This window comes from Madurella fahalii (genome assembly GCF_045866475.1).
Source record: "Madurella fahalii IFM 68171 DNA, scaffold_1, whole genome shotgun sequence".
Taxonomy (NCBI): Eukaryota; Fungi; Ascomycota; class Sordariomycetes; order Sordariales; genus Madurella; species Madurella fahalii.
Window position 1 is genome coordinate 5067153 of NW_027263971.1, and position 15499 is coordinate 5082651.

Genomic DNA, 15499 nt, shown 5'->3' on the forward strand with positions numbered 1-15499 from the left:
CCAAAAAGCAACAACAACGCTAAGCCAGAAGGGCGTAGATGAGCGTCAGATGAGCGTCGAAGGGCGCATAAGCAGGAGGAAGACGGGGCAGCAAGTGGGGTAAGTGAGCCCAGGCACTGTCATCGTAGGGCATAAAGAAGAGGGTGGGAGACAGGGCTTAGGAGAGAGACAGAGTTCAATGAGACCACCATCCTATCCCCAACGAGCACTCTGCTCCTACGTTGCGCGTGCACTGCTCGTACCCAGACACTCTAGTCCTACTACCATTGGATCTTTGGTCCTCACAAGAATTTTATTCTAATATTGGAAATTACAGAGGTAATAGCTAAAGCAGATAAAGCGATTTACTCGAAACAGAAGGAGAAGGTTGATGATATAGTCGCTAAAGCTATTAACGAAGCTGTTAATGAAATGATTAATAAAATAATTAACTTTAAGATCGCGGAATCGGTTAAAAATGCTAAGGCCGACATTACTAAGTATTTAAACGATCTCGAGAGCTGGCTGAAGTTAGAAATCTCAGTAGCGAAGAGATTAACAGTCTAATTGCCTAAAATGGCGATATTATAGAAAGAGCAGACGAAGAATATACTGAGGTCGATCTAAGAACCTGAGACACCCAGCTCTATTAATAAACGTAAGGTACCCGACAATAGTTATAGTACCAGGTTACCCCAGCCTAAGAAAATGAACATAAACGATACTTAGGGCGATAGAATATACGCAAAGAATAATAAGAGTATATAAGGTAACTCTACAGTAGATATATAGCCTAAAAAGAGAATACTATTCTCCAGTCTATTCGATCTCTAAAGAGATAAGGATAACGATCCTAGAAAAGAAAATTCAAGCTAGAGAGATATCTAATAGAGGTATAAATATAACTTTTGTAGAGTAGATAGTGACAACAGGGAGATTATCTTTCTCCGAAAAAGGGGGCACCTGCTACATAGTGGATGTTAGCACTATTGAAATGGTGCAGACACACATATCTACACTAACAAAGACAATAAGATAACAAGATAACAAAGGGGGGAGGGACAACAACTAAGAAATCCTGTTACGGGGTTTCCGTCGTGGTCCCGTAACTGGTGCTTAAGGGCGTCAACCTTGACGCTGAGGTAGGCACTTCATGAACACTGGCATGATCTATGACAAAGTAAGATATGATGAGGTTGATTGTGTGAAGGTCTTCCTGGGGACGAGTCTGAGGGGTCTTTATAGACGTAAGCGGTGACTGAACCCTGGGCCGTCATCCCTGACGGGATGTGGGCCCAGACACTGCTGTGCAGTGCTAGCCTCCACTACGTAACAAATCCGACAACAAACTAGAATCCTAGTACTGGACTTAGGCCAAGGTAACAACAAAGATAGATAGACCTCCCTCTAATCAGAGGGAGGCCGTAAAGGTGGTTCCCAATAGAGCGAGCAAATTGAAAGAAAAGAGGTGTTGAATTCGATGTCCCGTCTGTCGAAGGCCGACAGTCAGGACAGTCTTAAATACAGAAAAAAAGTGGGTCCACGGTCCGAGCACCCGATCCAGCCCAGAGTGCCGGGAACCCGACGTCCCGGACCTGCACTTGCTTAGAGCGCTATTATGCGGCCAGTGCATTTTCCCCAATTCACTATACCGTAGTGTCTAGGCCTGTATCTCGTTAGGGATAACAGCCTAGGGGTTATCGCTTACGTCTATAAAGACCCCTAGATTTCTCCCTAGGAGGACTGAGCTTAATTAACTCATTATGTGTTACTTTATTATAGATTATACCAGTGTTCATAAAGTACCTACCTCAGCATCAAGACTAACACCCTTGAGGTCACCAGTTACAGGATTACAACAGAATCCTCGTAACAACTGTTAAGACCCTATATCCTAACTCTCAACAGAGGCCTTACCGATAGAACTAAGTAACGGTGTGTCAGGTACAGGAGGGGTATTGCTAGGGTCAGGGTCACAACTATAGACGTTGGGTTTAGGGGTGCTGCAAAGGCCTATAAATTGCCGGCTTCGCCGGAAGTTTTGGAAGGTTCAGAGTTCAACACCGTCATCCACCACCTCTTTAGAAGCGATAGCTGCGCAGACGCTGCTCCTACAATGCGAATCATCCTTTCACTCTCCTTTTCTCACCTGCAATCCTTCTTTCGATTTGACACGATGGCCATAGTACACCAGCAGATTATTAGAACGTCTAGAGGGTATCGGGGCTGTATTAATTACAGCTTTTAGAGTATCGACGCATTCTATAGAACTCTGGGCACAACTGAGTTTGGTAGCAAAACTCAAATATCTCAAAATACTTAGAATCCCTGCTACTACTGAACAGTGAACTTGAACTCGAGGCTTTGAGAGATCCGATATCCGTAACTAGACAGAATCTCTAATGTAGCTGGATATTATTCCGTCGTTAGTGATGTCGGCCACTAAATGCCCTACAGCAAGAATTTGCTAACCAGGAACCAAATGACATAAGAATAGGAGTGGTCTGGTTGTACCGCGATTATGTCCAGGCGTATACATTGGCTATCTTGGGTACCTGGCACCCGGTATAGTTGTGTACTTTAATGTAACCGTCAAGTAGTTCCCATCCCCCACGTTGCACTCTATGGGTACAATTGAAGATTTGTGCAATCTTATCCTGGTTAACACCAGGAAAGCATAGTAAGATTCCAATGTTACTAGCAAGTAAACTGTCCATACCAGCATCAAAGCCAATCTTTGCTGTAATTTATCGATATCCGTATATCTATCTGGTTTTTACATGAATCTCTTCCGTGAACACAGAGCTTAAATCCCATTGAAGGATGGTGTGAGTTTGAGGGAAGGATATCTATTTTACTATCTTACTGCTGAAACTCAGCGCCTCTTCTCATCTTCGTTCGCGCCCTTAAGGGGCATTTGAACAGTCTGATAACCCAAGTTTTAGTCAACATTGGACGTCTTCCTGTCCCGGTGTCCAGGGGATGGTCATGATCAAGGAGTGGACAGGCCGGCCTTGGAGCTGTGTACGACAATCCCGTCCAAAGTCGCTTCAACATCGGCCACTTGATGATAAAGGGCCCCTAGGCGCCAAAGAGTCCAGTGATGAAGTCGACAACAGGGCGCACAATTGGCTCGGCTTCAGGATTGCGTGCAATTAGCTCATTATAGACTGCCTCCATATTCCGCTTCTGCGGGGGAGGCGCTTCGCCAGGTGGCGGGGCGAGCCACGGCAGAGCGTTGAGGGGGGCCAGAGGATCGACTTCAAGATTAACACCCGGCTTGTTAGAGCCGCCGCCGCCACCACCGCCCTTTGGGCCACGCTGAGCGAGGTTATGTTCAGGCTCGCGCTTCTGCGGGGGAGGCGCTCCGCCGGGCGGTGGGGCGAGCCACGGTAGAGCGTTGAGAGGGGCTAGAGGATCGATTTCGAAATTCACACCCGGCTTGTTAGAGCCGCCGCCGCCGCCACCGCCCTTTGGGCCACGCTGAGCGAGGTTATGTTCAGACTCGCGCTTCTGCGGGGGAGGCGCTTCGCCAGGTGGCGGGGCGAGCCACGGCAGAGCGTTGAGGGGGGCCAGAGGATCGACTTCAAGATTAACACCCGGCTTGTTAGAGCCGCCGCCGCCGCCACCGCCCTTTGGGCCACGCTGAGCGAGGTTATGTTCAGGCTCGCGCTTCTGCGGGGGAGGCGCTCCGCCGGGCGGTGGGGCGAGCCACGGTAGAGCGTTGAGGGGGGCCAGAGGATCGACTTCGAGATTAACACCCGGCTTGTTAGAGCCGCCGCCACCGCCACCACCCTTCGGGCCACGCTGAGCAAGCTCAGATCCAGAGTTATCGTCCCGGGTTTGCTCAGCACTCGGGATTATAGCCGCGTTAGCGAAGCCGACAGCGGCTATAAAAGTAGTAGTGTATTTCATATTGTTGGTTGTGTCGGTTTCGTGGCACCTTGGGTTGGTTTGATGAAAGAAATCACTGGGCTTACGACGTTAGCTAATGGGTAGATCACAGAGAGAGTGTGAGGCTGAGACATACGACCTAGTGCTTGAAGCCGGAGTAGAAAGAAGGCACTAGCAACAAATAACTAGAAAGAACAAGGACTTTCCAGAAGTCCAGATGAAAACAAGTGTGCAAGTTGGAATAGTGTTTGTAAGAAACGAATATAGAAGAATAAGGCCTGCCAGAAGCCTTAATGGAGAGGACGGTAGTACTGATTGTATGATTGCGATGATACCGAGAAAAGAATTCAGTGACTTGGGGGGGAGAATTAGCTCTCTTTATAGCTGAAGAAGCTTGCCTCTGATATCTTCTCCACCGTTTTGACGTTCCACTAGCGGCTAATCATAGGCTAGAAACAATTAACCTCGGCGCTCAGGCTGTTGACCGGGATAGAGATTCGGCCTCGTTCTCAAACTGGCCTAAGCAAATAGAGCCATACAATTAAAACTTTGAAAGCAGCGAAATACTAATGGAGGGCCCTTGATAGAAGCCCGAAACGACGGAGGTATGTTTCCGCCATGTGGACAGCGAAGGAGAAACCGGTCGAGTATGGCAGTTCTGGTCCGTAAGCGCCGCGCCCAGGGTCAATCGCTTTGTCTTCCTACACGGACCAGTTACACTAGAAGGGATAAGGTCCTACTGGCCCAAGATCTAACCCGGTCTAGGTTCCGAGGGCGGCCAGAATAAGACGTAGACCGTTGTGGCCTAGTAGACTTGAACGCTAGTGTAGTACAATTGTAGATGCACATATATGTTCCTGCCTTGCCGATTGTATCAGAAGATCAGATGATTCGTAAACCCAATCAAATCAGAGCGTTCGAAGGTCGAGCGTTACGGCTAGTAGGTGCTATGATATAGCTGCAGAATTGAGAGACGGAATTTCACGCGATCTGTTATTGCGGGGTTTGCGTGGAAAGGGGACCTTTTTCTTCCGTATTTATATTGAGCTCACCATAGAAACACATAATAGTAGGAATGCGAGGACGAGGATTAAAGGTCAAGTGGTTTTGCTATTTGATATTTTCTAATTATACCATGCTAACGCACTGCCTTCGGATTACGCGGATGTCGGATTTCTTCGTCCGAGCTCCATATGTGAATGGCCCGATTACGGCAAAGGAAACCGAGGAAGCCAATGACAGTTTCAACTCGGGTACTACGTCGCACTCCTTTCAGGCCTCAAAAGTGGCGGGCAAGAAGTGATTCAAACGATCCTGTGGCCGTATCGCATTTTGAGACGTACATGAGATTTCCGAGGAGCCCGCCACATGGGTCTGGTAATACAAAGCAGCGAGCTGGGAATATCTGCGGATAAGCCGATGAGGGACGGGAAAGAAATCCTATCGCAATCCTGACACGATGCAGTATCGGCGCTCTGACCACGGCGAACTTTGGTCTGCCTTGGATTGCAGTACGATTAACCAAAACAGCGGGATCGGCAGCTGTATATCGCAAATTGGGGAGTACCAACCGGCAATACCGAGTTACATCAACATGAGTCAATGATGCTGAATCAAATCCTATGTATTGCTATACAGATCCTTCTATACCGCTACTTTTCCGTATACCTCTGTCTTCGGCAGTCTGACCTACTCTATACCAGCGTCGGGAAACCGCTTGAAATCGCGTTCCAAATTATCGGTTGTAAGAAACAAGAATATATATCCTCCAGTCCGGTTTCCTATAAAAGCCTCCTGTTCTATATTACTCGGACGAGCAAAGAGGATAGTAGTACCCTATAACGGGGCATGTACTGGACTAAACCTCGGATCTTATTCGGCCTGCTCGTTGGGGGGAGACCTGGCCTGTCGTTCGGCAGGGGCGGTACGACTGGACAGAGGTTAGGTAGGCGGGGACCTGATGGTAACCTACCTCTTCCGCTGTTCGGGATGAAGACTTCAAATCCTAAGCGGGAGTAGAAGTCAATGGCTTCGTTATAGTTACGTACGAGGAGGGGGATGTGAGCCAGGTATGGCATAATGGTATGCCGAGTAAACTCTGGATAGAGCCCGGATACTACCTGGGGGGATGTGCGCTAAGAATCGAGGTTCCCCGCCGTGAAGGGGTTGATAGGCTCTCTCTCGAGCAGGTGTTAGGCTGTTTCGGGTTCGTTGCTACCGAAGACATAGTGCGTAGACCTTTATAGGAACTGAGAGTTGGGATTTTATTATATAGCTGCATAACGAAATGCGCTCTTATACCTATTACTAGCTACTAATTAGTAGCTAGTTGCAGTAGAGAAATTATGCTTTGTAATTCTATCGGTCGGCTGCTTGCGCCATATAGAAGGGCCCTATCAAGTCCAGAGGGAAAAGCAAGTTAGCAATGGAAATCAATGGTGGGGAGCAGCGAGTGGGGACCTACCATCGCCGGCGAGAGGTGACTCGGGGCACGTGGTCTTACACGTGATGATTGGTACATTCGCTGCATTCGGCGCTCGGCTCGGCATCAATTGGGATCGCATCTAATGTCCAGCCAATTCTACATCTCACATTTAGTACAAAGATCCCTAGAAGAGATCGTAGGCCTCCTAGGCTATTGCATATGCATTACTAGAAAGCAATGTCTTTGCTAGTAGATTTAGTTCTAGAGTAGACTATATCATAGTGCCCAAAGTCTATTCTTAACACTCTCGCGACCCTCTAGAAGCCGGAAGGTTCAATTCCAAGTCATGCCCATGGTTTGAGAACTGACAATTTCTGACGGACTGACAGCCGAATTTATCCCTAGGCTAGGTTTCTGAAGCGGTGGTAAAGAAACACGGAGTAGTTTAATCCTTCTCATACCAACTGCCAAAGATCGATATCGTTGGCAGAAAAACACAGAATCGTAATAGACACTTCTGTGGTTGTTCTGGATGGCTGTAGATGGAGATAACAGCTATTGGGGTAAGGATGATGATGAGCCCAAGAAAGTTAATATCTGTATAAGGTAGCCCCCGTCCGGGGAAGAGCATAGCCGCAAATCTTGCTACGCATCTGTTCCTACATGTCGAATGCGTTTACTCTGCGCCAGAAATGACAGGTAAAAAGTGAACCCGAATGAATGGGCTCTCGAACCAGGCTCGGACGTCTCGGGTCCACTGCTCAAAAGGGTGGAGCTGTATGTGTCGCCAGTTCAATATATTTGGCTGGGCGGCAACAGCGGTGTGAGACCCCTTGACTCCAGAAAGGACAAGACCCTATAGCTGCCAATTCGTTGGGAAGCCTCGAGTTCCTGGGTCGTTGTTTCTTCTGTAGGCGGTACATGTTGATCGATGACGTGCCGTTGCGTCTCAGACTAGCATGCATATTGATTGCAGGTGGCCGAGTTACAGAGCTGGAGTTGCTCGATACAAGCTGTTGCCGTGGACTTATAATCGGCCAATATCCCCGGCGATTGTAGTTGAAATGTGCCGAGTATATCAGAACGTCTATTTGCTGTTAATACCGTAACATTTCGGCATTGAAGGTGACCACGAAAGCGTTTCCATTCAGCTGATTGAAATCTAGATGGAGTTCGTGGCTATACAAACCTCCAATTTCGCAGCCTCCCGCGAGCCTTCCTCAGATAGTAGCATCTAGAGCGCTGTCTTGCACCCAAGTGAACACGTCAAGGTCTATAGGTTGAGGCCTTCAGCCATTGCGAGGGGATAGCAGCTGTTGAAGGAGGGGATAGTCGCTGGCCTCCGATAAGACACCGTCTTCCATGACTCAGAAAAGCGGTTGGCAAAGTCTAGCATAGAGGCCGTCATCTCCCACAAAAGAGGGGTCTACACGAGCAAAAAGGAGCAATGGCGCCCCGTTTGAGTAAGCGGTAATAAAGTGTATAGGTTTAGAAGTGCGCATGTAAGACGGCTGTAAAGAAGACTAGAATCTGGATCGAGACCGTAGTCACGCCGAGTTAAATTAACGTGATCGAGTCGTAGGTGTTTGAGATCTGGGTGGTATGCTGAAGGGGAAAAGGGACAGCTAATGTTTCGGGTTGCATGCATGGACGGCTGGTCAAGAAGGATGTTTCCGCCCGCCTGCAGAATCCGGCTTGCCCGATATGTTAAACCAGCAACTTCCGCAGTTTATGGCGGCAAGGTATGCCTCTTTCTCTCCTTTCCGGTCAAGTCATTCAACTCATCATGTTGGAAACAGCCATCCCATGTCCTAGACTGGATTACCGGAGTTTCGAGTCCGGCAGTCAAAGAACTACGGTATCAAAGCACCCAAAGCGGGAAAGACGACGAGGTTGGCAAGAGCAACTATACCAAACCGGGGCGACACCGATTTCATGTCTTCGCGTCCGACCACGCGCCTTTGTGGACGTCGGGTGATGAGAAGGGACAAAATAGCATCTTCTGGCCAAGGTGCTGCAGAGAGCCGGCTCAGACTCATCCGAGAGCTAGATTGGCCGCGAAACCCCGTTCACGGCCAGGCAGACAAGTTTGCAAGCCCAGGACCTGTATATAGGCAAGCATGGCGGTGACGACGGCCATGAAGGCAGGTGCTTCGTTATCCGTGGGGGTGATTTGCCACGCGTAGTCGATGGACTGACCACAGTCAGGCCAAAGGGACTTATGGACATGGTCCTTGGGTGGCGCCATGGAAGAACCAATGATCGAGGGCGAAGACGGGTTGATCGTGTATTGATTCTAGACTCAAGAGAACCACTAAATGTTTGAGAGAACTAAGTTTCGGCTGGACTAGCAAAGAAGCTGCAGATGAGAAAACTTTGGACAGGAGATTGTAACAGTTGAATGGACGAGCTGACAAATTATGCGGATAAAAGGGCTCTCAGCTAATCCGCTTGATTGTGCCGCAATGTAGGAGATGCCGGGACTTACCTGAATGCCTCAACCTCAAAAGCTTCCTCACTCGCGCAGTCGACTGCGTCTTACCGCTTCCTGGATTTGATGCGAGGCATATAAACCGAGTAATTTCGGTCCTTTGAAAAGGGGAACTTGAAACTGCATCGATAATTCCACCAGCCGATTTTCTCAAGTGTCTGATCTGTGCAGTCCAATGCTTTCCCCTATACGCCTCCGGCTAACGCTGCCACTCACAACACAAGTCACACAAATGCGCGGGCTCTGAATTCAGGACAGGGCCTGCACAGTATAATTCGCTGACCAGGGACCAACTGATTTAAACCCTTCGGCACATACGGTAGTAGAAAGATATCCTTGGATTGGGCATCATCAGCGCATTTGAAATTAAGGGTGATTGTTGTGCCTTAAAAGCGTCAGCTCGCTCGCGAAACAGCCCTATTCTGCTGGAATTCGGAATACTTGCATCATAGGTACTTAGGAGTTACAGATATACGAGCCAAGGCCGCTTTGCGAACGACGTCTACACACCTTCTACACGCCTCACTGGCTCTTCTTCCGTTTTGAACTACTTCCTATGCCTACAGTGGATTGCGTTGGCAGGCACAGTGGCGGAATTATGAGCTGTTAATATATGGTTGTCGTACTTAAGGTGCAATTGCTGGACAAGCAATTACGGCGTCGCTTTTGCGCGACAATGGTGCAGTAGGGTTTCAGTCGACCGAAGAAAAGAAACCCTCGGCAAGCAATCTTGCGAAGCTTTCGTCATCGAGGTACAAGTCTTTATCCTCTGCCCCGCGTGGAATTGACAGCAGTGAAGATGAGGTATGAGCAGCTTTAGGCTGCTGCTCAGCAGAGCAACCTGCCCGACTATCAACGCACTGCCGTTTCGGCGGCGGGAATGAGGCTTCCGCTACCGGACTTTCGCGACGTGTCGCTCGCATTGAACAAGATGAACCAGAGTTGTAATTTGTGGTATTCGGCTCTCTTTGGAAGGGAACATCCCCCATGGCAGAGATTATATCGCTTTCTCTTGGGGGGTTTTGGGAAATCCCGGTTGCGTAGGCCCGTCGGTTCGAGCCTTGATCTATGGGGGTTTGCCTTATCGACATGGTCCATACTGAACCGCTGCTTTCCCGTTGACTGTAGTGGCCAAAGCCCCCTTTTGGGATGATCTCGGGTTCTTTTCCTTTGGATTTTGGCTCTAAGCTTCGTCTCGGGGTATCTTCCCGGTTCACCTGCCGAATCTTTCTGGGATTATTTGCGGCTGCAGTCCAGATCGGTTGACCGCAAGGTGCATCTATGATCGCTGCGTCTGACATGAATTCCAGATCGGGGGCAACAAGGAAATCCCACAACGAGTTGGGTTTCTTTGGAGCCCAGGCCTGTTCATCCTTCTCGCCAATGTCGTCCTGTCTCTGCGACGAATGAACCTCCGGCGTCTTGAGCGCTTCCACAAATGCCGTAAGCCGGTGCAAGATAGGCTCGTATCGTATAACAGAGTGTTCGAGTTCATAGTTCCACCCATTAGACCACCCCCGCCTGTTGTCGTATCTCTTCACCCGGAAGTGCCAGGGCGGTTCCGACTGCAGCAGCTCCTGGAATTGTGCACCACTCATGCGGACACCGGCTGGATCTGTGACGAAAAGGCAGAGTCGTGGCGCGGTAGACCCTGCAATGGGATTGCTAGAGGTAGCAATGATGACCCCGTGATCAGGCATTCCGGGTATCTCAGGCGTCCTTTTGAACCAGCGAGACACTTCCATTTCTCTCAGGCCTAGTTCGTCAAGCACCGACGAGGCTCGCAGAAATGGGCAGAAAGGTTCGTTCCTGCCAACCTTGTGCTGGTCGTAGATGGTCCGGACAAAGTCCCTCTTTATCGCCGTATCAGGTTTGAGGACCGTGTCCGCCCGGAAGATGACCCCTTGGTCAGATTTCTCCACCGATATAACGCACAGCGCATCGCTGTACTCGCTTTCCTTCGTGGACAATATCCCGGTTGAGAGACACACCCTGGAAATACAAGCCAGCAAATTGTTCCCTGCGGATTGACGGCGCAAAACCAGAAGGCTGTCGCTGAAGGCATCCTTGCCCACGAAGGGAAGATCGGACAGTTGGTGGCCCTCGGCAAGCATCCGGCCGGCATGCTTTAAGAGACTGCTCACAGCACCCTCTTCTACAGCAAGATAAGATAGCTCTCTTGTCTGCTCCCAGTCGGGTGTGAGGTACGCGGCGACCGATGCTACAACCAAGAAAGTGGTTTCCTGATGCGCATGGTCTCTACCACGGTCCTTTCCCGTCCAGTCAAACTCGAGCGCGTCTAAGGTCTCCCCCTTAACCCTCCAGCCCTCTAACAAGTAGCCGAGGAGAGAAAACGCCAATGCCCTGGACTCTTGTTCCGTGCTTGCTGAATGGAGAAAGGCCTCAAGGTTTTCTCGTGTAACATAGAGACCAAGAAACCGGCTTTGAATGTAGCGAATATCGCGAATCACGCCATGTCTCGTGTCAAAGGAGCGAAGAGCGTCCCTGATGACGGCTCCTTCCCGTTCGGGCCCGCCTAGCTCATCGCCATTCTCATTGGCCGCTATCCAGATTCTGACTCGGTTTGTCGTGGAGAAGAGGTCACTGTCCTGGTATGCGAGGCTCCTCGAATCGGAGATTGTAAGTTTCCTCAGGCTTCGGATGATAGCCTCGCGGTAGATATCGCGAGCCCAATCAAAAATGTAATCAATAATCAATAACAGCCGGAGCGCGTTATCCTTGAGGTTCACGGCGCCGCGCCAGATTTGAACGACACGCTAAAATCTATTAATCGAAAAAACTGGAAGAATCATGCGAGAAGACGAATGCTTACAAAGTGTGTGCAGTCGTTTTCGGTCTCAATGTACGCAATGCAGACCTTCCATTCCTCCCCTTTGTAAGAAAGAAACCATACGAGAGGACCAGCGTCCCAATCTGGACCGTCTCCCGAGGCAACCCGTAGGTCTTCTTGAATCATCAGCAGCTCTCTGATGGAGAACGCTGTCTGATTTGCTGCGTCGCTAAAGGAATCCGACCCTTTCTCTGATTTCGCTTCGAGTATTAGGAATGGGAAGTGGACGGGCTCCGCATCCTCGCGAAATGGATGGCTTTTGATGCTGTCGCCAATGCACTGGCCGGGGGTAGAGAGTCTTTTGTCCGAAGAACACAGAATTCGTTCCAGCCTTCTAGTTGACCGCAGCCCGTATACTCTGTCCGGCTTTTCTTCGCGTTTCGGCAGCTCGGATTGCAGCTCAGGAGGATAGATGATGGCCTCCTCGATATGGCAGTCGAACAAAGGGTTGATGCCTGGCTCGTACCTGATACCAGTGTAAGCCCGGGAGAAGTTGTGGGGACTTGGAGATTTACTAACCAGTCGCCTTGAGGTTCGTTGGGGTCACAGACACAGGGTGCTCGATCCAGTTGACGTTGTCGGAGTCGCCTGGCAGCCACCTCAGCCTCCTCGGTTACCGGGCTGGGTTCGACCTCCTGCTCAGACCGCCAAAGCCGCCCACGGCATTTTCGACTTTAGATACGGTGTTAATTGCTGACACTTGCGAGCGATTCACAAGGTATACGATGAACACTTACCATGCCACCTCAATGGACATCCTGGCCATCACCTCTACTTCTACCGAAAATCGCCAGCCAGGCTCGTTTTTGCGAGCAGTTAGGCACCTTTGGGATAAATCTGCAATGTGTTGCGCGCGTCGTCGGACTTGCTCTCTCCATGGGCGATGGAGTGAGTCGCAACTGATGCTCTCTTGGTATCTGTGATACTGCGCCTGCCCAAGTGTCTGGACATGTTTGACGAGGGTTCCGCGAGCGACGGGCCACTGCGCTGGGCAATGAAAGGGGGACTCGGCCGGATTATCAAAATGAATGTTGTGTTTCTTGATGAGCCGCCGTTGTGCGACTTTGGAGTTGGACGCCATTGCGATACGTCCGTAACGAATGCCCGAGTAGCGTTGGATAATTAATTCTAGAGGAATTTCATGCAGAAAGTTCACGGGTCGGTCTGCGGCGGCAGCCCGGCGCTTAAAAGGCTCGATGTTTCGACATTAACGCCGTTGGCTGCCTCGTCTGGTTGCATGCAACCTTGCGTGATGCAAGAAGGGGAAGTGGCTGTGCCACTTAGGCACTCACCCTGGTAGATCACTCGCTTTGGTATTCTGATCGCTTGCTCATTCGTCCGAACCTGAAGGCAATTCTAGGCGAGTTGCCTCTCTTGAAAGGTATTTTGATTAGATGAAACTGAAGCTTCAATGCTTTAATGCTTAGGAGCTCCGCAGCGTGGATACACACAACGTAAACGGAGAAGCTTCGTTCTCCTCACAACGCTATTTTGCTGGAGGATTGAGTACCTATTGGTCGCTACACTTTCTACGATGCAGTGGCACAAGCTACCGCAGCTGAGGTACGCTAGAGGGAATCTCGCGGAGCAAGCGCCGCAGGCTTACAGCACCCACTTCTTTCTTTGCCTAGCTAGGGCCTTGCTCCGTAAATTAGAACCGATCTATCATTCTGACACCCGTCACCAAGACCGGCGATCCGACAAGCACCCGTTACCGCACGACAAATTCTCCTCAGATATGGATACAACAGCAAGACGGATATCAGCGCCCACAATAAGAACGAGATATATAATTAGCACCATGTTGGAGAACACCCAAGAGAAATTCCGCAGCCTCGCCAAGTACGGCGTCAGGCCATCTCGGTTGAGCGGATTGTCAGGCACAGATTGGCTTGATTTAGACCTTAGCTTTATCCCAACCAGATGTAAACCGGAAATGTTCCAAAGGAAGGATCTCCGCAGCCTTTAAGACACTGGTAATGTTTGTACCAGGAAGAGGATGCACTAACTCGTGTTTTGTTCTGCCTTAATTCCCCCCTATCTAGCTAATACACGCTCAGGGTGCTGGAGGCATAGACTCTGCTCTAGAGCGATATCACATCTTAGAAGCAGAACACGTCAATATTTGCAAGTTCTGGCAAAACGAAGACTGGCACGTTGTCGTGGACCAAATCAAGTTCATCATGAAGCATGTACGCGGAGACTCGGTAAGCGAAAGCCCGCAGTATGGCGACGATCTAGCCGCTAACAGTAGCTACTGGGAAGTCTTTGCAGAGGGAAAATAAGACTAGCCCTCCTCGCGCGGCCCAGAAGACCGCGCCGGCGCTGAAACTCTCCTTTTCACCCTCCAAGGCGCGGACGATCGCGCCCACTACTCAACCGCTATCCGTGCTACAAGCATCAACGCTGAGGTTGTTAATGCCAATGCCTCTCTATCTCCACCTCTCTATGTCTGCATATGTGGCGCTAGGGAGGGCGGGTAATACTGAGAGAGTTGCTGAGATACCGGAGCGGATCGGAAAATTAGGATAAGAGGGTAAAACGAGCCAGATGAAGGCCGATCTCGAAGACAACGACTCGGAATCGTCGGTTGCACGGAGGGCCAGACGTGTCTACCGCCAGGCTCACCAGCTTTGGCGCTAATTGCAGTGCGGACATCCAAAACGGCTGACCAGGGTTGCTGCTAGCGGTGAGGATGGATAGGGTAACGTTTCCTTTCCAGGTACTGGCTACCGATTAAATATCGCCTTGCATCCGAGATCTACATACTTCCTCGACGCCGTATAATAACCTCACTTGGGGATGAGATTCCTTAACGATTCTTGATTACTCGTATATGAAGGCAGGACATGAAAGGATGTCTTTTTGTGGTAGGTCTCAGTTGCTCAGCCCTGCTGGGCGTGGAGGCATGTACCGCTTGTATCCTTCGGTTCACTTCGACAAGCCAATTACATGATTTAAATCGCATCGGTAAAACCCACGCCAGCTGAAGGCATTGAAGGGGACGTCGCTCGGCCGCCTCGCTCGCAACGGTCCCAGTCTCTATGTACAGCCTCGTTCTTCCGCTTGGACGCCGGGGAAAGGGGGGGAATTGAGGCCGTTATGGCGCGAGCGTTATAGACAATGTAGAGTGCGAGTCTCTAAACATACACAGCTGGCGTAATTATGACTCTGTGGGGTTGATTGGTTACCTAATCAAACTGAAGCTACAAGAAGTGGGCCGAAATGTACCAGCGGCGTCTCACGCCCAGCAGATCTGAGCACCGGAAACCACCATGGCTAACATACAGTTCGTTAAACACGCGCCAGTTCTCCTTAGCATATGCGGGGGCTTACACGAGTTAGACGCCAAGTCACTCTTTTCCATTTCGGCAACAGCTACGGCTTATAGCTGGTAGAGAAGAAGAGGGGAGTTACATGGCGCCTTGGAAGCCAAGGGACGCTATACCCCACCTGCAGTTCACGTGGGCGTGTCGCTGTCCTTGCTGTGGAAACACAAGAACAAGGCATACGCTCACACCACACATTGGGCAGGTAAAATGCTGAAATGGTGTAGTGCCGCGTCCCTGTGGTTTCAATTTGCAGAGTACAGGTTCCGTGCATTTGGAGAAGGACGGCGGTTAAGGCACAATACGGAGACATATGTTGAGGGATATTGAACGTGAATGGATACACTTATACGATTTGCGGGGCATCGAAGCCTCACCTCTCAAAAGGGTGTCGTCGTAAACTTCTTGGCCTCATAATTATAACATGTTGGCATCGTCCGCCGATATAGGAGCCTCCACCTCTTGTCAGCGTGCAACGATCTTTAATGCATAAGATCCGTAGGACCCTGTGCTCGCAGGATGACCACTGC

General features: G+C 50.1%; 2 protein-coding genes across 2 annotated transcripts; both read right to left on the reverse strand.

The window, feature by feature from the left end:
- Positions 1 to 3060: 3060 nt before the first annotated feature.
- On the reverse strand, positions 3061 to 3894 carry MFIFM68171_01561 (uncharacterized protein; the record flags this gene model as incomplete). Its single annotated transcript, XM_071056983.1, has 1 exon — positions 3061 to 3894. The coding sequence occupies one exon, from the start codon at positions 3892 to 3894 to the stop codon at positions 3061 to 3063; it is 834 nt and encodes a 277-aa protein (XP_070913084.1).
- Positions 3895 to 10025: 6131 nt separating this feature from the next.
- MFIFM68171_01562 (Heterokaryon incompatibility domain-containing protein) lies at positions 10026 to 12721 on the reverse strand (the record flags this gene model as incomplete). Its single annotated transcript, XM_071056984.1, has 5 exons — positions 10026 to 10035; positions 10089 to 11566; positions 11623 to 12106; positions 12160 to 12312; positions 12378 to 12721. The coding sequence occupies 5 exons, from the start codon at positions 12719 to 12721 to the stop codon at positions 10026 to 10028; spliced, it is 2469 nt and encodes an 822-aa protein (XP_070913085.1).
- Between the last annotated feature and the right edge of the window lie 2778 nt (positions 12722 to 15499).